The sequence below is a fragment of the Curcuma longa genome, chromosome 1 (assembly GCF_044706935.1).
Source record: "Curcuma longa cultivar G26 ecotype Majalengka, Jawa Barat chromosome 1, ITB_CL_G26_1.1, whole genome shotgun sequence".
NCBI lineage: Eukaryota > Viridiplantae > Streptophyta > Magnoliopsida > Zingiberales > Zingiberaceae > Curcuma > Curcuma longa.
The window spans coordinates 15,947,622-15,975,189 of NC_133861.1; the positions used below are offsets into that span (position 1 = coordinate 15,947,622).

Genomic DNA, 27,568 nt, shown 5'->3' on the forward strand with positions numbered 1-27,568 from the left:
TGAAGAATTATCAGGCAGGAGTTTGAAAATCTTGCACAAGGTAATCTTAAATTATGCCTAGCAACTGAATTTAGTTCTGTTATTATTAATCACTGAGGTTGATTAGACTGTCCATATTTATAGGAACAAGCCGATAAATTGAAGTGAAGAAGAGATTCAAAAGCAAATGAAATGGCTATTAAACCTCTGGTGTTCAACTTTCCTAGTTTGGTTTTTGACTAGTTTTGGTTTTATCAGTATCCTGTCCTGTTCAAAAAGCTGAAGGCATGTTTAATTGCTCCATGCTCGCCAGACTATTCTTATAGGGGTTTGCGGGAGGGAGTGCCTAGTTTGGGCAGTTGGGGTGGTTGATACTTGGAAAAGAGGCATTTTTAAGTACGCAGCCTTGCTCTTCAACTCTGCTTGAAGTTTCAGCAGCTTCTTTACGGGAGATGACAATTGTGTATACGTTGTTAAGTAGTTGCCAGAATTGTGCCTGTAGAATTGTGAGCTTTCACATTCAGCCCTTCGGCATCATCGGCTAGCCCAATCAATGAGCACGGGATATTGAATCAATGAGCACTGGTTTTGTAAGCACATTACTGATCTATATATGTAGAAAATTATTGCATTACTTTTCGGTGCAACCGAAACAGTTGCCCCTGGATTACTATAAATTTGAGTATACACTACAAACTTGAGTTCTTTTGTAAACTATATTTTGGTTAGTGTACGTAGGTCATTCATCTCTTTTAGCAATGTTGACTAAATCTGTATTTGCACCTATTTAGTTTATTTAATTATGTGACCAATATAATTTTCTTAATTTCTTGTAAATATTAATATTTCTCTCTCTCTCTATAGTAGCTCTACATATTTATCACTCTTTCTCTATTTTAGTTTTATTATAAATATTTTCTTTTGTCATGTCCTAATATCATGGCTTGAGCCTTAGACCAAGGCACACTCTTAAATCAACGAACGATGCTAATTCATCGCAGAGGAATAAATGAAATTTCTCTTAATAAATTCACGCGGTAGAAAGATGCGAAACAAAAAATTAACAAGAAATAAACTTCTCTAATATAAAAAAGTAAGATTCTTATAGACACGTTTATGCATATGATTTGAGCGGGGTTCATAAGATTGTCAATGCTAACGCTAACACTCGTTATACAAATTCTATAGTTTATAGGTGTATCTGCATGTCCTTATCTCTACCTAATGCACAGTAATTAAAACACAAACCCACTCGAATCTGTTCCTATTTCTTAGGCCTGGCATATTAGTTAATTAGATTAGAGTAGCCAATTCCATCTCTGAATTGGTTTCTTTTCCCGTTCCAGGACTTGGACACACCCTACGTGTACGTATATATTATGTTCTTCCTGTCGCTATAGTAGTACAGCTTCATGCAACTTCCATGAGACACTTGCATAACAAGGCATGCATACTCTATAATTAACTTTACTTGTTAGTAATTAATGGATTAACTCAGATTCTGCTTCTTGCAGAAAGATATCAATAAGGAAAAGAAAGGGGAATAAATTCCAGCTCCTTCATAGCTCATCATCGACGCATGCATGCAGAACCATGCACGTTGACTTCGGCAATGCTTTTACATTGGATATTGTTGTTTTCAGATTGATGCTATGTGAAATTTTGCATTAGTCAGTTATCTGTCTGGTTAATTAATTCATGAAAGTTGTCTTCTTTTTTTTTTCTGTGAAATGAGGAATAAAGAGAAGAGTAGACAGTTGATGGTTAGGGAAAGTCACTACCTAAACACTACACTAATGAAGGAACATGCATGGATTAAAGGAGGGTTCAATCCATTGGAAGGAGAAAATCGAATTGTTGAAGGGGAGGAATATATACTAACATTTCAAATTTGTTCATATAATTTATTGACTTGTTGACTTGTGTATATTGAATTGAATGAACATAAATAAATAAATAAGCTTCTTGCATACCTACGTACGTAAGCTCCAGAGAAAGCATAACAACCGTTCATCAGTACATCGTTACCGATCGAACTAGAAGAATTAATGGAATCATACTTTTGTCCGAATGCAGTGATAGGACTGCTCGATCACGAAAGCATGCATCAGTGACGACCTCAAGGCACAATTGTCGGGCACTGCTCCCTCCAATTGATTAAACGCAATCAGTAGGTGACGAGATCATGATATACTTCATAGAAAAATGGCAATATGAATGGAATGGAATTATATTGATGATATATATTCTTGTTTGATGCAGCTGGTTCCAACTCCACTGCCTCACAAGCATCGATTCCAGGCCACTACATCGCCTCATTGGCTGAAAGGCGAGAAAGCTGCATGGTGCGAGCAGAGATTCTCCAATCCGCCCGCGGAAAAAAGCTTCCCTCCTTTTTATACTAATTATGGCACGAAAGAACAGCTCCAGAGCACGCAACACTGTGCTCAGATGCCCTTCTTGATCACCTGCATGCCTTCTCCTACTTAATAAATAGACGTCAATCCATCCCATCGTACTTGCACCACCACTTACTCCTATCTCTCTCATCTCATATCCAACCATTCATCGCCATCAGAAATGTATCGCGGAAGCAGTTCGTATTCTTCTGGTGAGCTTCTTCTGTTCTATCGGAGATACAAGCGTCGTCGTTTCTATGGTTTCTGAAACGATTAAGTTTGGTAACGTACAGGTAGTAGGGCTGCGCCGAGGCGACCAGTCGAGTATGGCAGGACCTACGTGGTGAGGCCAAAGGGGAGGCACCAGGCCACCATTGTGTGGCTTCACGGTTTGGGCGACAATGGATTAAGGTCAGACTCAGTTTGCAATTAAATCTCTGTCCAAATCTTCTTCTGTTTGCCTCTCAAGAATTCTTCGAGTGTTAGTTTCTTTCAATTTCGCTGCTAAGCAACCGATTTAGGTGGAGAATGCCAACGCACTGATGACTGTCGTTGTCGCAGGGAATATTAGCACTTTTAAACCTCTGTCTTGTACTCTTGTCCATGCAAAATTCCCACACTAGACAAAACCAAGTGGGGATCCAATTAAAGAACAAAGAGAGTGAGAGAGAGAGAAGCTAATATACCTAAATCTTGTCGTTCCAAATAAACGATTTGTTTGGGGGCTTGCTTGGTTAGTGACGAGCACAAACAGAAACAGAAGATGTTTTGTCAGTGGACCAGAACAAGCAACTGTTTTTGTTTATTTCACTAGTGAAACCAAAGAGAATAAAGAATAAATTTAGCTATATATATATATATATATATATATATAAGCACATTAGATATTCCTTAACATAGTTTATTCTATTAACATTTTTTTTTCTTGAGCAGTTGGTCCCAGCTTCTCGAGTCCCTTCCTCTGCCAAATGTAAGTGCAGCTACTAACTTCATCTTCAGCTTGCATTTGGACATGCCACGAAGGGATTTAACTATGTAATTGTTTTCCTGTAGATTAAGTGGATATGCCCAACTGCTCCTACCCGACCTATAGCCATGCTCGGTGGATTTCCCTGCACAGCATGTCTGAACTCTGGTTTATGAAGCAGTTCAGTTGTAGTATATACACGTTTTTGGGGAAATGGTATCGACCATGTTTTCTTTTTTGTGGTTTCTGATAGGGTTTGATGTTGCGGAAATCAAGGAGGATGCCCCTGATGATGTTGATGGACTGGATGCTTCAGCGGCACACATTGCAAATCTTTTGTCTTCTGAGCCATCTGATGGTGCTTTTATTTGCTTTCCTTTTTCTTTTTTCGTGTTCTTTTATGATATAAATTTAGCTGACTCTTTGCTTTGCTTGGATTCATCCAGTGAAACTTGGGATTGGTGGATTTAGTATGGGCGCTGCTACTGCCTTGCACTCAGCAGCTTGCTTTGCATATGGCAAGTATGGAAATGGCAGCCCATACCCCATAAACGTCAGTGTAATTGTCAGTCTCAGTGGCTGGCTTCCATGTTCCAGGTCTGTAAACTGTGTGTTATTCAGAATCGCAACGTCAGGAAAATTACAATGTTTCTGATATGGACCCAAATATTGTAGGACTCTGAAAACGAAGGTTGAAAGTTCACAAGATGCTGCGAGGAGGGCTGCCTCCCTGCCTCTCTTGCTCTGCCATGGAAGAGGTACGGATCATGAGTTAATAAAAGGAGGAGAAGATTCCCTCCATATATACAAGATTTTGATGAAGCATAATTAATTCTAATTAGTGTTTGAAATGCAGGGGATGGAGTAGTACCTTACAAGCTCGGGGAAAGGTCTGCAGAGATTCTTAGGATCTCCGGGTTTAGAAATTTCATCTTCAAGACCTTTAATACGTATGCTTTATTATTTCCGCCATTAATATATCTGCAGTTTGAAAAATAAATAAATAAAACAAACAAACTCTGAGAGCTGAAATTTGTCAGGCTAGAACATTACACAGTACCTGAAGAGATGGATGCTGTCTGCAAGTGGCTCACAGCGAGACTACGGCTTGATGGGCCTCGCACTTAAATAGGAAGAGACATGGATAATAGAAGATAAGTTATTTTATGCTATGAATGGTTTTGTTATATTCTTCTTGAAGCAGTTGCAGTTGAGTGTGTACCTCATATCGATAGATTCTTCTTTTTAATTTTGTTGGTTTGGCAGTGTTTAATGAATACGTGAGTTTGTGTAAATCTTTTGTTCACAAGTAAATGGTTCTATTATTTTCATAAATATTAAGGGTGTGATCACTACCAATCCTAAACTACATGCAGTTCGTTCTTCCATGCTATTACGTTCTGTAAATTTCGTGGGAAAGGTACCACAGACATTTGTAATATATGTGCCTACAGGTCGATGCAAAATCAAAACCTGTCAAATCAGTAAATAATTATTAAAGAACAACTATTACTTGGGATAAATAATATTCAAAGTTCTATCAATGAAAAATGACAATCAGGAGATTTTCAAATACCCTTTTCTATAGGGCTAGAATTATGCCAGAATGTGTTCTGAGAGAAAAAAAAATGAACAAAACAATAACTTGTCAAATAACTCAAACTATATTTATTTAAGCGGAGAAGATATTGTCATACATATCATGATAAAATACAACTCTACAAATCAATTAAGAAACTATAATTTCATCATCAGCTATCCTGCTTCAACATGAATATTAAATTTGCAAAGGGTGCAAATGATCTGTAAAATCCCAAGCAAATCTTACAGTGAAGTTTCGCCTGACAAATGCAAAATAATTGATAAAAATCCTGATTCATCTTTTTGAATTGCTTCCAATGTCGGGCAATCAAACTGCCAATTGTATCCTCTTTGTTCCTCTTCAACGAGCCAAGAACATAATAACATAAAATTCAATCTGCCACCATAAAGAGGATAGGTTGATCGTCAAAGAAATTTTGTCAAAGCAACAAACTCAACAAGCGTGGCCACGAAGGAAATCCAAGAAATTCTCTCTAACTTCACCATCTTGTGGTTTCTCAATTACGTTGTTTGTGTTAATGTAATGGCTTGATGGATTCCCCTGGTTGTCAGATCTCAACAAGAAGTCAGAGATACTCTGGCAGTTGACCACAATAAAGGTCATACATTGGACATGTTGGCAGTTGCTCCAGACCATATGTAATCATCAATCAAACGTTGGTGTTGCATCCATGCAGAGGTGCACCAACTTTCTTTGGTATTCTCCATAGAACTCACTAATTGCTTTGATATCTTCATCTTCCAAATTCCTTAGAGGCAATTGAAAACCTTGTTTCTCGTCCATGGTTATAGATGTTTCAACATTAGTTTGACTATTTGGTGATACTTGTGAATAGATCTCATGGCATGCAAGCAAGAACATTGCAGCTGTATCTGGTTGCCGAGCATCACGTAGAGCTGCAAAGGCCTCCACAAGAGCTCCAGCAGCAACATACAAAATCAGGGCTCTGTTATGGTGTTTAGAAAAATTTATCAACTTCACATATAAGTCAGTAAACTGATCAATATAATAATTCAAGATGTTAAATTACCTCCAAATGTTATGTTCACTATGCAAAACATAACCAGCCCATCTTTGCAAGACCCTGACATAGGTAATAGTGGTTAAGTACATGCACAAAAGTAGATCTGCACAACAGTAACATTCATACATTATTCTTGTGATACAAAAGAGGATCTAGATGAAGCCCTCAAAATAATTTGACTCCTGTCATGAGAGTCAGCAGTGATACAATCAAGTGCCTAGAGGTCGTCAGCAAGGATGGAGAGGGCAAATGGTCAAATTTGGGTGGTAGCAGTGGAGATGGTTGTTGCCATCATGGGGCAACATGACACCGCTACAACTATGGGCATTAAGAGTTGTTATGGAGTCACAAAACTGGCATAGATCACAGGGGTAGGTGGCTAGGTTTGTCGCTTGGACCAAGAGAGAACACAGTGGGGCTATGCAGGAGTCGTGGTTGCAAGCAACTTTGGTGGGTAATGTTGCGATTCACACCAACATGCAGAGGAGCTCGGATATTGACCAGGATGACTCTAGCTTTGATAAAGAACTGCATCAGAAAGATGATTATTGGAAGAGATGAATGCAACGAAATGAACACAAATTGAGAAGAAACAAATGGTTTTGGTATGATATTAAGGAGAATTATTTCTCACGAGATCCCTAGGTAGTCCCTACATCTTATATATTTATAAATGATCGCAAGAGCCTATAAGAGTATGTAAAAATCAATTCCATACTAAATCTTTTTAGAGCACTATTTAATATTTGACTTAGAAAATTATTTGATTAATCTCAATATGATGCTATAAAAAATGAATGCACTCATCTAATGCACATCAGTCATTAATGGACATAATTGTTATGTTTTGTAATTTGTTTCTTTGAAATTACTTTAGGCTTATATTTGGAGATTATAGTACTTAAGCCCATGTGAGTTGATCTTAGAATGCTTTGTATCGTGCCGAGTGTCAGCACAACACGATACTTTTGTCCTAAGATCGACATAAGCAATATTTTAAACCTTGCTTCCTTACTAAGATTCTTTACAACAATGAACATGTAAATGAAGAGGGAACTATTGTGCATGACTCCACAACATTCTAGTGGATATCTTTGAGCATCTGGAGTTCTATTCCATGTTTGTTTTAGCTTGATTAAACTTTAAAGTCCCAAAAGCAAGGCCAATGAAAACATACCACAGGTATTCTAACTTAGCTACATAAAACATTATACATGAAGTTTGAACCTTTATCACCATTTATTCTGGTACAAGGCAAGAAACATTTGTGAGGTGAAGATTAATGAAGGCTTTTGCTTTACACACCTTGAATAGTCAGATCCACGTAGATGAGTTGCAGCTAAAGTAGCAGCATCTGTCCAACATCCAGCATCTTGTAACTGTAGAATTTACAAACAGCATTAGACAAAGGGTTAAAGTCCAATTCTTGTGATGGCCAAACACTTTCTTGAGAAAAACTACATATTACTATGTTGTGGCATATATGTCCTGAGCATTTGCTTTAATGCTAAACAATAGAGAATATGGCACACCTCTTATGTGTTACCATCAAGGATATAAAACATTGCAACATAATAGAGCACCTTAGTTCTAAGAGAACTTTACTTCAACTTAATCAAATATGTTTTAGACAAAATTCATTATCTTTGACTATGGTACATATAACTAGTAGATGCCCTTGAACCAATATATTGGCCCACTTTTGTTGAAGTATCAGGCTAGCATGCAGAAAGCAAATAAGTAATATTCTTCTACTTAATTCTTATGATGATCAAAACAATTTTAACATTGCAATAGTTAGTTATCTGTTGCAAAATCAATAGGAGATCCTGGATTAATGGAATTGTTATTTGTTGTTGTTTGTAGAAGTCGTCCCATAATTATGGGATTGACCTCTAGCTTAGGGATTCTTTCTATTTCTTATTTTGGAACAATCAGCATGTACTTATCCTTGTATAGTGATAAATGAATCTAGTGATTATTCCTATCATCCAATTCTTGGTTCATGCTACCAACGTCAGAAAACTACCTATCCGACATCAACAAAAGCAACGGTTGATTCCTCATCTACCTCCATCACAATCACACCATCAACAAGACACCTACCTAAAATACTCCACCTTGCTTATACTTTGATAACAATTCTTTGAAGATTACTCAATGTAGACTGAACAGGAGAAATTTGGAGAATGGTTTCAATCTACTCTTCTGGTAATCAAAGGCAAAGGGAAGTATGAATGACTATCTCTCTGGGATCTGTGCACTTCTATCGGTTGAAGCAATGGAGTGCCTAACCAGGAAGAAGAGAATTTCATTGTTATGGCATGGTTGATTAAATGAATAGAGCCAAAGATGGCGCTACCTACCTCTTCTACAAAACTGTGATCCAAGAAATCTTACTCCAGTCTTGAAACAATAGTCAAAGTGTTTCAAGATTTGGTCTGTGATCCAAATAATGCAACAAGGTATTCTTAGTGTGACTGAATACTACAATGCACAAATGAAATTGTCCTAGGAGAAGGATCTATTTATGATCCAAAGTGAGTGTCAGGAGCCTTTGACTTCCCTAAAGGACTCAATGCTGATCTCGATGAAGTGTGTGGTTGTTCATTCAAGACCAAGCCATTTCCATCTCTGGGAAGTGTTTGCTGAAAGCAGCTATAATGTTGGTGTCAATCACAAATACAACCAAGCTATATTTTCCATTCTCATATTGCTACACAGCTACCAATCTTGATTAAAGAAATCAATAAAATCGACCAAATTTTCCACAAGTTTATGTACTAACATTGTATCTATTGAGAACCTACTGTTGAACAGGAGTCCACTTCTAAATGTGTCATTTGGTTTAATATATATAAAGTAGAAAGGGACAACCTAGGGTATGATTTTCATACTTCACCCAATCTCCTTGCCAAGTATTCATTCAAAAGTTCTGTTATTTACTCTGCATAGTGTACCAGCGCAATTCCCTAATTTAATCAAGCCCATGTCCAGAACTCGACCAAACTGACACTCCAAGGATCAAAACCTTGGTGCTATTCTGATTAAAAGAGTAGCACTACAATTGAATACAAGTGAAACTAACCTGAGAACATGCTTCTTGATATCTTCCAACAGCACAGAGAAGATGGATTCCTGACAGTGAGTTATCTGTCCTTACCATATTTGCTGCAACAACCTAGAATTGACATTAAGAGCTTAGGAGTATTCTGAAACTTTCTTGTTTCATAGTTACATAGGCTAAATTAGATTATAAGATGCTTATCAACCTTTACAGCAAGCTCATGCAAAGATCGTGACACAGCAGAAGACAATGCCACTGCTCGTAAAGCATTTGGATAAAACTGAGATCCCTCTGGTGGCGTTGAGAGTAGCAAAGCTACAGCTGCTTCCAAGTCTCCAACAGAGATAAGTCTGTATAAACAATATATTATATAATTGAGCGAGCAAGCTATAAGAAATAGAAAAAATTGCAATTTATATAGTAAGTATAACTCTTTTTTCTTATAGAAACAATCTTATCCACTGTTCTTTGTGACCAGTTGCACATTTAAAATAATTCTACTATATTTTAGAAAATACAAAATCATGTTGTCTGATATAGTGGAGTTCTAAAATCACTAGTAATACAACTAGTTAGAAATATTCTCCATTCTCAACTACTAACAACTAGAACCAGCCCTAATTTTTGCACTAGTCTTTAGACAAATGTGATATACAATCATTTTGAGATGTAGGCACAACATTATTACCCTGTTGTGCGTCCAATTTCTCTGATTTGGCAGAGATATGCATGGGTTAGGATATGGGAACAGTGGTGGGCACCTCAAGACTTCACATCATGTATTAGTGAATCTTACTTAGCAGCCCATCAGGACTTAATATGTATTAGGCTCCCCTCCCCTCCTGTTCATCTATTATTGGCCCAATGAGGATATTTGGCATTGAAGTGGGGAGATTTTCCATGAAATTATCACTTACACAATATATGAGTGATCCATTTTGGGCATGACCATGCTCTTGAGCTTCAGGCACCTACAGTGGTGATGGAAAGGGAGACCCAAACAAAACAAATGCTCTGGTTATAGCAGTCCAAGTGTATAATCATTCAGAACAGAGCATTTTTTAAACTTACATTCATTGCATGAAGTGAACTTTTTGTTAAAGGAGGATTGACCATTTTGCATGTCCAAACCTACCGACATTCTTAATTTGTTAAAATGAAGCACTATCACTTTGCAGATACATAAGCATGAATTTCAGTCACCTTCAGCATCAGGGAAGTAAAACAACTTAAGTTCCAAAACCTTCAACAATACCAACAAACAGAAAGAATGAAGTTATTAGAGGTAGAAGAGAAAGGAGAGAGAAGACACAGAGGAAAAGAAAGAATTCATCAAGAACAAAATGGTTTACACAAAGGCTACAAGATGATTCTCAAAATCAAAAAAGGTTTCTCAAATCTAGTTCAATTCAGAAAAGGAACTGGAAATTCTTAATGTTCAATCAGTCTATTTCTCATTTCATAACTTAAAAAGAATCTGTTTTGTGGCAATTGCCTCTGATTAAGAAAACCAGAATTCTCCTTTAAAGGAAAGTCACCGATGATCTAATTTTAGCATAACTTTAACCCTCTGTTTACTCCGAATGATGGAATGGATAAGGAAAGAAATCCAAAGTGAAAAAAAATCCCTAGGGAAAGGAAAGAGAAAAGAAAAAAAAATCTTTCACTAGGAAAACAAAAAGAAAAAAAAACTAGGAAGAGAAAGACGAAGGAAAAAGAAAAAAAAAAAAATACAACTGCCGCCTTGCCGTTGCGCGAGGTGCCACGGCTGGGCAAGGTCGCCTCACACAGGGCCTGCGTCCGCTGTTGTGTGGGGCCGCCATCCGCGGCAATGTGCGGCCCGATTGTGAGTTGGGAGAAATTTGGCTGCACAATTGGGAGGGAGGCAATTGCTTTCTGCCCGATTTGAGAGAATGAAAAAATATTAAAAAATTATATGGATAGATTTGTAAATCCATCCGCCCATTAGGTAAACAGTATACAAGAAAATAATGCATCTTTTTTTACGAAGTAAACAGGGAAAGTTTTCCACCGTGGAAATTTTTCCATAATTTTTATTTCCGTCCTCCCAAATAAACAGGTCCTTGGGGACTATCCGTAGTCCATAAAATGATGTTTTAAATTGGTCAGTCTGAAACTAAAACAAGGAAATTCAGATTGACCGACTAAAACTCAACTAATAATCTGTCTTTTGTTGTTCACAGCAATAGTCAGGTCCCACCTCAAGAAAGATTTGATGCCATTTCCCAGACCCAAAACCCAAGCACAAAAACACCCGGTGACACTGGCTCAACGTGTCACTAAAGGTCCAGCTGAGCTTTTGCATACTCACCAGAACAGTAGTTAACTCATGTAGGAGCGATCACTACCACACATAAGGACACCAAGCATTCACAGACAGCAATGTGGAACTAAGCAACAATTGAGAACTTACCTATCTCTCTTGGTGTCTGGCAATGGAACCCATGTGGTTTCCAGCAATAACAATAATGACCTGGGTCCAAGCAAGACCCAATGTCATATGAACTAACTGTGTCCCTTGAAATGCTAACCATTAATGATATGCTAAATCATAAAAGACAATCATAGGGGTCAAATCATATGAGGAACGTATTGATACATTCTACAAGTGTTAAACTTTTGCTTTACTGAAACAAGATTCAGCTTTTAACCTTCTACAAGTTGCCTTTGTGTCATAACTTTGTCTAGGATATGTGCAACTTCCTCTAGGCCATCCACAAAAGCAAGTTAAAATAAGAACTACCAAATTATCAATACATTCAGAGGAATGCTGGTGTGCAATGTGATGCACAACCATAGATATGAGAGATACATAATCTACTTACTCATGAACACGCTTTTGAATTGCCTCTTCTCCATCTAGTTTTGCATGCCAAGCAATTTGCTCATTTGCTTTTCGCCACAATTCCTCTTGGCTGAAAGCCATCATATTTAGCTGGCCATATTTCTGCACACATATAGTTGGGAAAGGAACAAAAGATTAAGCATGATATCATAGTATTCTTGCTATTTAAAAAGGTGTAACTAAAACGCCACTAAATGTGCATATATATCTTCACATATCATTCAGTTACAATCTACTGGAACATTAAGTAGTAAGAATGGAAATGTCTGGACCCAAATAAGAAAGAAAATATGTTCTTCCACAATTAATAAGGTTTACCACTGCTTCTGATGTTATTGAACCTGCAGACCTTCCACGTGATGCTATCCGATTAAGAAGAGCACTTTCAGCCTCAGAAATTGATGCGGGCTTGGAGATCTGCTGTGATTTATTTTCAGATCTTTCCAGCAAATGACTGAGAGCATGTGGTAGCTGTAACCAGAACAGTGCTTCTGAAAGTTCACCAAAAAGAGCAGCAGCAAAGGCAAACCTTGCTGCAGAACCTTTGTTGACTAATGATGCATATAACCCAACCCTTTCCTCATCAAGAATGCATCCTAAAAAAAGGGATATAGAATATTATTTTTCAATATCTCTTGTATGTCTAAAGAAAATTATCAAGAACAATGATACCTACCTTCTCTTCGATATGGCTCTAAAACCTTAAGAAGTAATTCGGGCACGACAACATCACCCACAGAGGGAAGGGTTGACTCGATCATAAAGCTTCGCAGGTCACTTGGAGATGTTGGGACCAGGTCAGGAATCTGATATGGAAGAATACCTGAGGTTGCATTGTTCAAAATGAACCAAGAAGGTTTCACGCCAAGCTGCAAGATTGTCCGTAATGCCTGCAGAGGTGGTGTAAGATGCCATCCTGAATAACTTTGGCACAATGTGCAATTACCTCATCGCAAAAAAGAAGGCATGATAATGAAGTATCTGGCATCAAACTGGCAATTCAAGGACAATGGCCCACACAAAGTGGATAACTGCCCTAAGTTTAATTTCCTGTTTACTTGGAGAGAGATGGGAGTGCAAAGAGACTAGGAAAGTAAGGTTCCCTCTTGTCTCTCTTAAGTAAACAGGGACCAGGTGTTGATAATCAGGAGCTGATAAATAATTGGTCAACTAATCAAATCTTTAAAATAATTGGTCAAGCAACACCCAATGACAGATGGTAGCATCCTTCTTTCAGCATAGGTTATAAAGTTCTAGAAAGTATTTTTCTTTGAATTAGCATATTACTTACCAGTGCATGTGCTGTTGGAAATAACATAGGTACGCACAAAGGTACTGGTCGAAATCTCTCATTTAACACTCTGGACTTTGTGATTGAACCAGTCTTTGTGTCACTTCTGAATGCACAAGAATGAGAAAAGCATTTCAATAATTAATTCTGCCAAAAAAGTACAAAAAATAAAACATCGACAAAAACATCCTATATGAGTCAGGAGGTTCGACAGTCATGATATCATCATCTCTAATAATTGATTATATATAAAAAATCCAAATTTCACATGGCTAATGAAGGCCTTGCTATGAGACAAAACAACATGACACAAAGGATGATTTGTTTGTAAAAACAAAAAGTGTGGCTAAAGAGGAACTGCCAAGTCTCAAGTAATTCTGCTCGGTGCAGCTGCTCTGCTCTGAGTTTGACAGCGCCAATACACAGTAGTACTGCATCTATAATTGCATGTAATTTGCACATATGTGGAGAATGATTGGCATTATATGACATCAATGCTACAGACCATGAGTAGCCGAATATGCACATTTACAAATTCGTGATTCTCATGAGCCCTCCATTAGACTAACAAGAAACTGGTTACACTTACAGGCAGGGATTGAAATCTCGTGCCGTATCGCCTGATACGCACGAAAAATTTCACTCCGCCACGGCACCGACACCGGCACAGCGCCGACACACGATTTCCGGCCGGAGAACGCCTCCGGAGGCGTCGCACGGCCTCGGCGACGCCTCCGGAGGCGTCGCGAGGCCTCGGCGACGCCCGGTGCCGGCGACGCAGCCGGAGGCCCCGCCCGGGGTCGACGACGCTGCCGGGGCCCAGCGACGCTCCGCGCGGGCGCACCGATCGCGCGGCGCGCGATTTTTCCAATTTTTTGTTTTTAAAACTTAGGTTTTAATTAATGTTTAATAATCAACTCCTAGCTATAGTTCAAAGTTATAATTCGGGATAATTTAAATAGGCTTTATTTAAACCTATAAATTATCAAAAAAAAATTATTTTTTATTTTTAAATATTTAGATTAAATTTTTTATTTTAATTAATATATTTTATATTTTAAAAATACCGAAACTATACCGGCACGGTACGATACGGTACCGAAACTGTATTGTTCCGGTCCGGGACCGAAACTCCGGCACGGCTCGATATTTTAAACCTTGCTTACAGGTACGTTTTGAGCAGTTAGAAAACAAAACTACAAAAACTAGTGTAAAAGAGATGAGAATATAAGATAGAGGTAGGGTAAATATGTAAAACCAATGTGCTAGTATCTAGAGAGTAATTAGATGTAGATGAAAAAGAATGAGAAAATATATTAAAATAATACAGACATGTTCATAGATACCTTTTACGATTAGACAAATTAAAAAGATTAGAGTTGAAATGGAAGTGTTAGGGAGAAACTAAAAACTCTATTTACCTTATTCAAAAGTGATCTAAAAATTGGACAATTCTATGACCAGTTTAAAAAAATTAGTCATGTCACACGAGCCGATTCTGAGTGGGTCATGTGACTAAACATGAGCCATTTAATCTGTTTAGTTAAAGTAATTGTGTGACATGACAAAAATTTGGTAACCCAACTAACTAAAAGAGTCATGGCACACGATATTTTTACATAAACCTACTTGTTTCACACATCAATCATCTTAAATAAAGGCCTCACTATTATATACTCGTGCAGAATTCTGAAATTTGATCCACAGCCAAATTAGTTATCCGTGAAGAGGGATGCATGAGAGCTTTCTCAAAATCATTCAGCAAGAGAAGAATGGAATTGAAGTTGCAGAAAGAACGTACATAATAACCTCAATAAGGCGAAGACTACTGTCAGCTCCAGCTATGCATAAAACCAGTGGTTCATTTCTGTCTGTTCGTCTTGTCAGCCAATCAAGCTCCAAAACAAGTGTTCCAGGAGACTGAGGCTGTAAAAGGGCATTGGCCAATGGATCTGACGAATCCTGTGATTTATAGTATTTAGTGTAAAGCATAAACAAGAGCCTGATGCACTGAACTATGAAAATTATGGTATCTATTGTGCAGTTATATTAAGGTATATTCTTAAGCATTTTGCTATCATCTTCTTGAGATGAATGACTATCCCTACAACGAGACATCATTCTCTCTTCTTCAAGATTCTTTTCTTGTCTAAAAGAAAATGAAACATGCCCCTTCACTAAGAATTTAATGTTTGTTCAATAGATGTCAAGTTGATAGCAAACCTTCATGCAGTTTTCTGACAATTGAGCTCTGTAGCTGATTTCACATCTTGCCAAATGAAGGACAAGATGACAATAAATTTTGCAGATTCCATAATACATATGCACAAATTTGTTACAAACACAAATTTCATTTCTTCTTTCAATTAGAATGAAATGAGATCTTGTTACTAGGATGAATCTGGAAAAATGCACATTCAGAAACACCAGAGCCAATGCTATCCTATAATGAAAATAGTATTCTAATTTTTATTTCATTATTATCAAAGATGAAAAGGAACGATATCTGTCCTGCTGATCTCAAATTGCATATTGTGCCACTAGAAATGCCCCACAAATACCAAAATCCCTCTCCTAGTACTAAAATGAATTGCATCCACAATAGATGTGGCTGTCCAGTTAGAACCCACTAAAATGTTTGTTAAGTCAGCTAGAAGCTATTCATAGTTTATACAAAGAGTCAGCAGATAAAAGAGAAAATTGTAGCTGGTGTTAAGCTATTCATGCTTCCTCTGCATTTTTCTCTTTGGCCCATATGCATAGCTCAGCATTGTCCACCATGAATATCTTGCCATCTTTCATATAACTACATTCTTTCCTGGTCTGATCATGAAGCTAATAACAATGGCTTTCAGAAAGTATAAGAATTTAGAGATAATGTGTGTATGCGAGTTAAGTCTTAGTTTTTCTAGATTCTACATTTTCTGAACAGCACTACCAAGTATTTGAGGAGTATCATGTTCCCTAACCACAGTACATGTATGTATGTGAGTTCTTCAAGTGGAGGAAGAAGCATATATTGATCAATATAATGAAGGTAATTTATTATGATGTTATTACAAAAGGTAATCTGCCCTCATATAATTTTACTCAGTCTTGGTCCCATAGCATTAACTTTCACTCAGCAAAAAACTAAAAAAACTGAAAACTCCTTTTTCTTGTAGATAAAGAAGCTAGGCAGATTATTACCGAGGGGTGAGATCAGTTTTATAATGTTTTACAACTGAGGTCTGATATGGACCAGTAATGCATGAGCTTTGTTCCAGCTGAGACTGGATCAACCCCAGTTTCAATCAACATAGGAAAGCAGAACATAAATGATGAATAAGAATGGCAACTTTATTTTGACTTAGACATCAAATTTGCATATTCTGCAATAAATGAAGATTATGTATCAGCATAAGTCCAAAGATAAGAAATTGTACCCAGCATACAAAATTAAGAGGATTCAAGATGATATATTAGCAAAAATATGGAGGAAATAAGAGAGCTGAATGAGGATGCTACACAATCGTACATTTTCAGACTAAATTATTCTTTGCTACAATGAGATTAGTTGCATTAAGTCATCAGTCAATGAAGTTCAACCTCATTAAATGAAACATGCTCCATAATCTTTGAAGAAAACAAGATTCACTTGCATACTCACAAGATCAAATATTGAGAATGTATTGTCATAAAAGAGTACAGCAATACGCCCTCTGCTCCGATCTCCAGGAACAACAGGAGAAAACTTAATCCTTCTAATTCCTTCTCTGTGGGTGTTAAATGAAGAAGAAAGACCAGTAGTCACATCCCACCAGCGTATGTTACCTAATCGATCCCCCATAACCTGGAAGTAACAAAAGAAAGTCAAGGGTGCAGTTTATAGGAGTTTTCTGCAAAAGAACATACAAAAAAGGAGGGAGGGTCAGTAAGTCAACAACAGAAATACCACATGCGGGAGACGATATGCCATAGCAGTGATTAGACCATCTGATGAAGCAAATGAGGTTGATGGCCACTTTGGTCTGGGAACATATTTGGCTTAGTATCATTTAGATTAAAAAACCACAGATATCATAAAACATAGTAAAAGAAGCCAGATTACAAGCACAAAGAACAGAGGCAGTACTAACTACAGGTTGATAACTTGAGCATACTTTACATCTACCTGCATCACCATGGGATCCAAATGCAAAAACTAAGTTATACCTCCAATTTTTTTATTTCAAGGCAGTATTTTACGGCTATGCTAACTTTGATGGAAGGGGGAGGGAAAGAGAAGGCATGTGGAAAAGGGTTTTGTCAAGATGTTACTTGGACAGAAAAGGAAGGAATACTGTGAGACAAACTCACTCTAGCATCCAGCAGTGGAGATGAAGCATCAAAGCATCTCATTTTCTCTTCCCTTTCTCTTATCCTACCCCCAAATCCTCTTTTCTTTCCGTCCAAGTACACAGAGCTTAAGGGAAAACAGATTGAGATTGGATTGACATGTTCAAAAGTGGCCAATAGATTTTTGCTCATGAAAATATCATATCCTCCAGCATCTTTCCTCAAGTCCTATCTTCAAATCCAAATCTCTGTACTTCTCTATTTTTTCTGTCTATTCTTTCCTGATTCAACCTACATTGAGCTCAATGATCATGAATATTTCAACATATGATCATAGAATAGATGCTAATTCACAATAGAAACATGCATATATTTCACTTGATTGTACCCTAGTTTAGGCATGAGATGGGAAAATTACTTCAAACATCTTCTTTGAAACAGCAAAGTCATACCTAAAATCTCTAATCCTCCGGCCATGGACCTCAAACACACCAAGGGCACCATTCACTAAGGCAAATGCAAAACTCTCTGATGTGTCATCCACAGTAGAGTCTGAGTTTGCCACCTCTGCAAAAAATAAATGATCTTCCTTTAGGTGTAATTTCAGAATTATAAGTACAGTAAGTTGTCAATCTAGAAAGGTTCAGACAAGTAAAACTTTTTCTTATAAAACATTCCCCTTACTAGCATCAGTAGACGATGTATTTGCACTTGTATTTGCAGTAGATATCTGTTCTTTTGATGCCAAGGACTCCCGAGAAGGGCCACTCAGAATAGGGCGGGGTGCACTTGGTAGTGTCCATTCCAACACAGTAAATGGAAGAGCTAAGGATCTAAGCTATACAATCAAGAAAAAGATAGTAGTTCGAATATAAGAATAGCAAGAACATGCTATGATGCTACAAGTGTACACTATTGCCCAAAGTAATGCCACGAGTGACACTGGTAATAGATTAACATTGTAGTTTTTATGCAACTTGATTAGTAAGCCATTAAACAGAAAACCAATCCATATTAACCGGAAGATGAACTAAAACAGCAACGTGCAATACCAGTACATAGAAATTGGGAAGCAAAATTATCCTTATTCTTCAAGAAAAACAGTTTTGTATTATCCCTGTTACAATGTCCTCATATTTTATGGAATAGATCACAATGATTGTTACACCATGGTTTTTTAGTTACGCAAAACTATGTACAAATCAAATTGGCTGTATTTGGAAAGAAATCTATCTCCCCTATTTGGAAAGAAATCAATCATCCGCCTAGCTAAAAGATATCAACTATTCTCCCTCATATTTGGAAATCTCAGCTTCATCCTCAATTTGGAAGGTGGTCAGCCTACTCTTCCACTCCAAATTTATGAGACAACCAATCTGCTCCTCCTCAACATAGAAGATAGTTCATTTTGGGATAGGATAGCCGTCATTGACTTGTTTTGGAAAGAGATTTCCGACAAAGAAGGGAAGCGATCCACTTCTCTCCTCCCTATATGTTCCTTCTCCATATACCTTCCTCCCTTCTCTCTATATCTACGCCCTTCATTTTTTGAGCAGCCCCCTTGCTCATGTACGACAATGACCATCATGGTAGTTAGTTGTATGAGATACAAAAAATATATTTTACATATTATACTAGACAAAGTGTATTTAATCAATCAAAACAAATTTACAATCATATGTAAACAAGTGATAACTAATATGTTAAATATGTTAAGGCCAACTCTTAAAGTAGATTCAATTAACTGGATTATTTATTACCAATTAAAAAAGATGCATCGACATGTAAAACTTTCTCGACAGTTTCAAACTTATAACAAAAAAGGAACTACCTATAAGCTAGTTGCTAACATGGAAATAATTGCAAGTGCCACAGTGGCCACAATTTCACTACTTTTCAAATGGCTAGATACTTGCATCATGATTAACGCTTGAACTGAATAAAGGTACAGAATATACTCACCATAATGGGTGTCTTCGTCATAGCCCATACCTCAACTGGAGCATCCCGAAACAAAATGAGAAGATACCTAGAAAAGGTTGTACACCAAAAGGTATCATCATTTTTATAGGGGAAAAATAGAGAAAGAACATGCACTCAAGTCAAGAGAAAACATGGACTCATTAAACATTACAATCCAAGGAAGAATACATCCAATTGCTTTTATGGTAGGTAACAGGAAATATCCAATCCATAGTACCCCTATGGAAGCAAGTTTCCGCAGTGGTATTCTGTGCGATGTAACCAATCTTATGCCAGCCAGAGAGGACCATGTTAAATTCCTTGTGCTCATTTGCTGGCACTATGCCAACTGGTCATGTCCAATAATGGACTTTAAATAACAGTCAGCAGTCAAGACAAGTATCAAAAGATACTGTGTTCCTTGAAATTTATTACTTCCTAAATGGTTAGGAACAAATACGAAGTATATAGATTTGATTTGTTAATCAATTTATTACTAAAACTAACCTACTTCAGACCCTGACAAACAGAAAGTGTCTTATTCAGTTCTGTTGTCTCTCACACAAGAAAAACTATCAAGAACTGATGCATATTGTGAGCTACAATTGATTACGTGGACTTACTTATGCCAAGAAATCCTGTAAGAGATCTCTGTTGGCATGACAGCTTGCTTATATGTTTGCAATATGAAAGAATTATATGATAGAAGCATATGTGATATGGGAACTCCTGTAATAAAACAAACTCATAAGATGAAACAAGAACCTCATCTCCAACATTTGACTTCAGAAGCATAAAGTATAAACATTTAAAGAATTCATAATCATACATGGCATTGAAGTATTTGCCAAAGAAAATAGTAACAAAACTCATAAAACAACATACAGTAAAGTTGGGTAAAGATAAACATAATTCCTTATGCCTGAAAGTACTTTGCCTGTAAAACTTTTTCGACAGAAACTTGGAACAAATGCGAATCTGAGAACAAGATATACAAAAAACAAGTAACAAGTTTCCTTTGACTTATGATGCACTTCAACTTTTAGTTGGAAATGTCAGATGGTTTTATTCATTTAGATACTTAAATAAAGAATACATATTTGCAAAATGATTATCCATAACAGAAAGAGCAATTGTTGATTTTTTTGAAGACCAAACCAATGACAGGCAAGATAACAAACTTGATAAAGTCAGGATAATAAAAATCTTCCCTATTTTCTGTTGAAAAAATTATATATCTTATGAAAAGTTAAACAAATAAGAACTCATACCATAGATATAGATATAAAAGTAATATTATATATAGTATTTATAGTGCATGAAGAGAAACACTACTAAAGCCCAACCTTCCAGATGAAGAGGCTCTTAATGCTCTAATGGGGGCACGCTCTGGCTTTTGAAGGAGCCTAAATGGGCGATTAAGCCCACTTCTAAGGCACGTGACAACGAGTTTATTAGTGAAGCCTCCACCTTTCTCATTTACCTAAATTCAACAAGAACCAAGGGATTAAATCCAATTATTACATGCTCAATATCTTCTCCAAATATACAACTACATAAGGAAAATTGTACAAATGAAAATTTGCCAGTTTTAATTACAACTACTAGGATTCCATAAAAATATGCATGTAGACTGTAGTCTCTAAAGAAAAAAAAAACTTGATCTTCAAACTTTGATTACAGGTTAACATAAATAGCTGTTTTCATGGTTAACAAAAACCCTTAAACATACATATTATTTATCCAAGGCATATAATCAGTTCCAAAATAAGAAAAGATCAGAGAAATCTGACAATAGCTTATAGAGACTAGGAGTTCCAGACGATAGCATTTGATATCTGCCACATTTAGTGGCCCATCTTTCAGAGTCATTGAACCATTGAATGAATACCATGATTTAACTCCAAACGCACCACTTGATAACTTGCTCCCTCTGAAGAAGGCTATAACTGATCTTATTCCAAGCTCGTGATCATTGTCATTCTATTTATCCTAACTATCTGGAATCAAGCACATGAATCTCATTTCTTCATTGAGTTTTATGTGAGGTTATATCACTATTAATATTGAAATCAATTAAATTATTTTTTATTTCAAGTTTTCTAGAATTTCCTTATATCCTACATATTTTTCACTCTAATAGATTCAACTTGTTAAATTATAGAATCTATTAATTGACTTCTCACACCCTCTCTACCTTTTTCCTCTCTTCTTTCATCCAAAGGAACTGTAAGCAATTTCCCCAAGATACAACTAATTTTATTTTATTTTTGATAACCCCACACCACCACCTTATGTTCTTGTCTTTGTTGCATTAGCATTTCATAATTTTGGCTTTAGCTTAAAGCTTTTAGTTTCTAAAATTTTAAGTTTACTTTATTTACACTCTCATCAATCAAAATGTTATCATCTGCAATGCATGTGCATTCCATGATCTTTCTTACCTATTTCCTATTAGCAACTTCTTTGTGAACATTCGTGTTGTTTCTTGTGATATTTACAAAGGAGCCTAGGGTAGCTGTTAAGTGCCACAGTATGTTGAGAATTGATAATAAACCAATGATATCTTGGTCGAAATTAATAGCTACCGCAGGGTTCAAGTTCATTTACTAATGCAAATACAGAAGATATCAATTAAATAATTTTGTGTATCAACAAGAAGGTGATTAAAAGAGTAGGAGAGTAGGATTGTATGGTGAATTTTCTCATATACCTGACTATATGAGAAGGAAACAAGCCTTGAATTTCCAAGCCATCGCAGTCCTCTGATAGGATTATTATGGACAGAAAAGCTCACTGCAACTGCACTAGCAGAAACATCAACAACATCAATAGTCCCACCTTGTGTCCCCAAAGCAATGAGTGGAACAGCTGGGGCAGGATTATTTCCTCCACCTTCAGTGAAATAAATTTAAAATTGACTACGTTAAATAAAAGTGTCAGATGCATATCATGAACATGTTAATGGATCACAAAGAAATGGCAACTCCAAGATTACGAGCTAAAGTGGCTGTCAATGATGGGGATGGTACAGCTAGAGTGGTCAATGTTGAAGAAAGAAGATGGAGCTGACCCATCAGACTGATCTGCAAAGAAGATAAACCTAGTTATCAACATCGCTAGATAACCAATAGCACGAAGAAAGCAGCAGGATTCAGTGGACAATTATTCATATTAAGAAAAAGTAGACGACGTGACTTTGCAAATTCTTTGGAACCATAAGTATGTGATGCATATCTAGGTGACAAGACAATAGCAAGTTCCAGACAAGAAATAAAAATTTTATGAATTTACTAAATAGGAGTGGTAACAATAATAGACTAAAAGGGCAAGCAGACGACATCAACATGTCTTTATAATTGCTGAATCCATAAAAGTTTTATGGCATTAAATAGATTGATAAATGTCCAAGTATAATGAGCATTCAGTTAGTTGCAATTCCCATATGTTGACCACATTCTCTGTAAATATGTAACGGAGGAATTTTTCAAAGAAAATATTTTGTTTTCACCTTTGAAAGAAAGATGGGATGCCTGAAACTTTATTTTAGGGGTTAATAGCATTTGGATGACATTCCAATGTGAAATCCTATTGTTTTAGTTCTTTTTGGAAGTTGTTGTTTATTCTTGAATGGTGCAATGTAGGATTTTTAGTCCTTACTCATCAAGACAGGGTACAATAAACCATGTCCTTTTAAAGATATAGTATTATGTACCAAGAGCCTAAAATATGTGGCATGTTTAAAATCTATTTGTAAACCAGTTTTGGTGATTCTAGAGCAGGCAAGAACTAAAATTTAAAATTTATACTTCCCCAAAACCCACTTGCTTCATTTTTAAAACCTAGCCAGAATGTACCCTCTAAGGTGGGTTCACTTCTAAGTATTAACCGAGGATGGACTAGAGAGATGATGTAATGAAGGATTTTTAGTCCTTACTCATAAAGACAAGATAATAAATTGTGCCATTTTAAAGATGTATTATTATTAATCAGTGCCTAAAATTTCACATGTTACGATCTATTTGTAAATCAGTTTCGGTGAGTCTAAATTAGGAATAGCAACAAAAACCCAAAATTACATATTCCAAAAGTCAAAAATACACCTGCTTAACTTTTGGAACCTAGCTAGTTCAGTTCTAGGTATACCACAAATTTATACAAAGCCTTGAGGATGTACTAGAGAGATTACAAAACTGAAAAATTAGTGTAGTAGCCCAGATAGCCTGTTCTTTTTCAATGAACTTTTTAATATATGGCAAAACATCTCTTTAACCACATAGATTAATTTAGTCAAGGATACTCAAATTGGTGAGGAAAATTTCTATCCACAAAAGAATAATTATCTTTCATCATATTATTTAAAGCCTTTCTGAAATTATAATGTTTTTAAATGTAAAACAACTTCAAATTGTTCTTGAATAGTGTTAGAATATTTAGGGATATTAGCCTATAAAAATATATATATTTTAGAATAGGTCCCTAAATTGGTATATAAATAGGACCTTGTTTCTTGTAATGAAATAAGATTTCTTGTGTTATTTTACAAATAGGAACAAGAAAATTCAACAGAAACCTACTAGCTAAGAAAAGTGTTAAACCTAATAGAGCAAAAGGTAAAACAAAATTGCTATAATCCAAAACAATTTAATATCTACCGACCTTGATGGACATTGGTTCAGTGAGTTTCAGGGTTATCAATGGAGAACTGGTTCCATTGCCAGAAACTTGTTCTTTAGTAGAATCTGATACATCAACATAAATGTTATCGTAGATTGAATTAGTGACTTAACAGCAGGTCCAGCAACGTTAGAAGTTTCCAAAATAAAAAATATATATTGTGTATCTCTTACCTGTATCAGAAGTAAGAAGCCAGTTCCAGATTTTCCCATCATCAGAAATGGAGATTAAACATGTCTTCGGAACAGCATCAATTTCCTTATTTAAAATTTTAGAAACGGTGTCATCTTCAGCAAGTGAGGCTTGTGAGTCTGATGGATCTTCAGCAAGTGAAGTTTGTATGTCTGATGGATTGGTGAAGACACAGCTAATGTTTTGAACTGAAGATTCTGATTGACAAAGAGTGAGTGCAAGGACGGCTGGAGTTGGGACAGATGTGCCAATGGAGGGCATTAATTCTTCCATTCCACAGAGTGTATGCAACTGCTCTCCTCTGCACTCAAAAACTAAAATGAATGTTGATAACTGGAAACAAACTTGAATTTGATGGATATTGGCAGAAAAGATAACTGAGAATAATGAGAAGAAAAATATATATACGTTTACTTGCTTCTAGTTGTATGTGTATCAGTCTCCGGATATCCATAACAGAAAACCAGAGTCGTAGCTCCATTGTTCTGAGTATGAACATCCGTAAAAAAAAATGGAAGGGTTGTAAATAGATCTGCTGCAGTAGATTTTTGTTTTTTCTTTTCTTATTCGTTTCCCTTTTATCCTACTGGCCCCAATTTACGGTGACATACACAGGCGAGGCAGCACAGAACTTCCTAAACTCAATTGTCTATTGGATCTTTCAGCATATATATCAGGATCAAAAAGAGATTATGAAACGAAAAATAAAAGAAATATAAGGACAGAAGCTAATTAAGATTTAGTTAGAATCAACTACCATAATACTTTGGAAAAACAATAATTAGCTACAAGGATTAAAATCTCATGTAGTACCGAAGTTTTGGTTTGAAACCGAAATAGTACAATTTTGTTGTGTCATGCAAAATTCATCATGCTCTCAAGCATGCCAAGATGCATTAAAATAATTTTTATCTATAATGCTCATCCATTTAGCTCATTTACTACTAAATATAAGTTATTACAATTAAAAGATCATTTAAATTAAAATTTCAGAGCAATAAGTTACAAATATTACAAACATCCCGACTATTGATTACACCTAGCTAACACCGAAATGAATGTTATGCATCTGATGTGATGTGAATATTGATTCGTTCAATATATTTTGGTTAACCATTGGGAGTTGGAATAGAAGTTTGACTTAAATCGACACCAATTGAATTGAAACTAGTGAAAATATAGGATATATATACACAGGTTCGTGCTTTTTGATATGGTGGGTTACTATATGATGCATCAAAACTATAATAGGAAAGATAAGAGTATGATGTGCCATAATCTGAATCAATCTCCCACGCCGTAGGTCGGATGAGGATATACTCATTCTCTCATTATCTATGTCGATTGAGTAGTGCTTGTACCATATGGCACTGCTTGGCATAGGCCAGACAAGTAATTTACCCTCTGTCACTTAGTTTCCTAAGCCATGTAGCGACACAGATGGAAATTTCAAACCTTGGTTGGCTACAAAAATAGAACAGTTATCTACTAGGCAAGAATAAGATTCAAAGAGACATTAGATAGACTTCACACAAACTCTACGATGAAGGAACAGAAACCAGTACATTCCAAGTGCAAGTTCATACTCAAATAACCAGAAAGTGCAATTACTATGATTTATGCAACCAGCTTACCAGAGTTTCTATAAATTTTGCATTCACCATATCATTTCATTGGCATAAAAAATCGAGCACTTCCCTATAGGAGCCAAAAGAAGCCAGTTCATTCTAGGTTCAAGATCATCATTAAAATGCTACCAAGAGTTTCTATAAATTTCTATTCACCTTTAAGTTTGCTCCTCTGCATTTTCATCCACAATTACTTATCAGCATTCATGGGAAGGCATCTAACGCACACCAATTCTTCATCGTATACTCCCCATATTGCAAAATTCCTAGTACGGACGAAACTCCAAATCTCAATCATAGAAAAATCTTAGATTTCTCCCATCTGATCAATCCTCCCATGAGATACCCACTAATAATGCATATCCATTTTCCCCATTTTTCAAAGACACTTATTTTGCTTTTTTAATATTTTCTCCTGACACAAACCTAATTTGCAAGGAAAGTTCAGGATGTAATTTCTCTTCGTAAGGTGATCTAGTTCTTAGACAAGATAATTGCTACTTGAAGTCTTGAACGTGAAAAGGAAAAGACAGGAAGAAGCTATAAATGAACATGAAAGCAAAGAAAATCAGAGAACACACTCTTTCCTCTTCCAGATACTGAGTTTTCCATCAACATGTGCGCAGTAAAGAAGATCGCGATCTTGATCTGGCACCAAGTCCATAAACTTGCTGAATCCACGAGGCAGTGGAATGGTCGACAGTGTCGTCCCATAATTCAGGTCAAAAACAATAAGCTCTTTGGGGAAGGTCGCAAGGAGGATGGGCTTCGATGGCGAGAAGCAAAGTCTTGCAAAGAAATTAGGGAAGAGAGCGTGAGCTGGAGACAATGAAGAAGCAGATCCAGAGGAGTCCTTCTCGAGCTTTTGCAGATCGGAGGACGAATCAGAAATCCCAGTGATCCGATGATCTTGCATAGAGACGGAGCCACCGTCCCCGCCACTCAAGGCAATGGCCGAGAGAAGGAAGCCCCGGAGGCCAAGGGTGCAGAAGTGCCTAGCATCGAAGGGATCGCGGCGAATGCAGGAGAAATACTCAGGAGAGGCATCGTACTTCCACAGGCAGCGGCCGGTGACAGTGTCCCAAAGGACGAGAAGCGACGGGCCATGGATCGCGGCCAGAAGCCAGGAGTCGGAGCGGACCCAGCAGAGATCCTGGATTCCCATCCTGCCGGAGGAAGAGGAAGACGATGCCTCGAGGTCGAGCCAGAGGAGGACCTGGCGGGATCGGAGGTCCCATATGGCGATGCGGCCCTGTCGATCGCCAGCGGCTAGGCGGAGATGGGAGGTGGAAGGGTCTTCGTGAGAGGATAGGTCGCGGAGGAGAGGCTGGGGGGTCCATCGAACGGAGGTGACGAAGGGGGCGAGGGAGGCGTGGGCGGAAGCGGCGGCAGAGGGAGGCATAGGCAGAATGCAGACGAGCTGCATGGATCGAGGGTCTGCGACGACGACGCAGCTTCCGGCGCCGTAGGCGAGGAGGCCGAAATTGCTGCAGTCGGCGGCGCCGCCATTGCTGCGGCTGGGCGGGCCTGGTAGTAAGCAATCCCAGGCTTCGTGTGATCGCGCTCCCCTCGGCGACCGGGACGCCATCTTCGTTG

The 27,568-nt window shown here is 37.2% G+C and overlaps 2 protein-coding genes across 3 annotated transcripts; one reads left to right on the forward strand and one right to left on the reverse strand.

Annotated features, from left to right (window-relative positions):
* The first annotated feature begins 2,528 nt into the window (after positions 1-2,528).
* LOC141840735 (uncharacterized) lies at positions 2,529-4,646 on the forward strand. Its single transcript, XM_074728802.1, has 9 exons — positions 2,529-2,590; positions 2,672-2,789; positions 3,312-3,348; positions 3,432-3,501; positions 3,599-3,703; positions 3,792-3,942; positions 4,021-4,103; positions 4,202-4,295; positions 4,386-4,646. Exons 1-9 carry the CDS (start codon positions 2,560-2,562, stop codon positions 4,471-4,473), a joined length of 777 nt encoding a protein of 258 aa, XP_074584903.1. The 5' UTR covers positions 2,529-2,559; the 3' UTR covers positions 4,474-4,646.
* A 344-nt stretch (positions 4,647-4,990) lies between these two features.
* Positions 4,991-27,562, reverse strand: LOC141837645 (uncharacterized). Of its 2 annotated transcripts, XR_012602558.1 has the most exons (22): positions 26,554-27,562; positions 24,326-24,645; positions 24,135-24,217; positions 22,474-22,561; positions 22,189-22,370; positions 20,822-20,958; positions 19,476-19,542; positions 18,198-18,351; positions 17,966-18,080; positions 17,131-17,206; positions 16,846-17,028; positions 14,998-15,158; positions 13,197-13,302; positions 12,582-12,795; positions 12,224-12,501; positions 11,886-12,007; positions 10,243-10,282; positions 10,111-10,170; positions 9,957-10,010; positions 9,245-9,389; positions 9,061-9,153; positions 7,331-7,351 (listed from the first exon to the last, which is right to left on the reverse strand). XR_012602558.1 is itself a non-coding variant. In XM_074725020.1 (21 exons), exons 1-21 carry the CDS (start codon positions 27,558-27,560, stop codon positions 5,594-5,596), a joined length of 3,960 nt encoding a protein of 1,319 aa, XP_074581121.1. In that variant the 5' UTR covers positions 27,561-27,562; the 3' UTR covers positions 4,991-5,593. The 2 variants fall into 2 exon arrangements, 1 of the variants encoding a protein (XP_074581121.1); XM_074725020.1 differs by lacking the exons at positions 9,957-10,010; positions 10,111-10,170; positions 10,243-10,282 and adding exons at positions 4,991-5,894; positions 5,979-6,032 and having other exon boundaries at positions 7,278-7,351.
* Between the last annotated feature and the right edge of the window lie 6 nt (positions 27,563-27,568).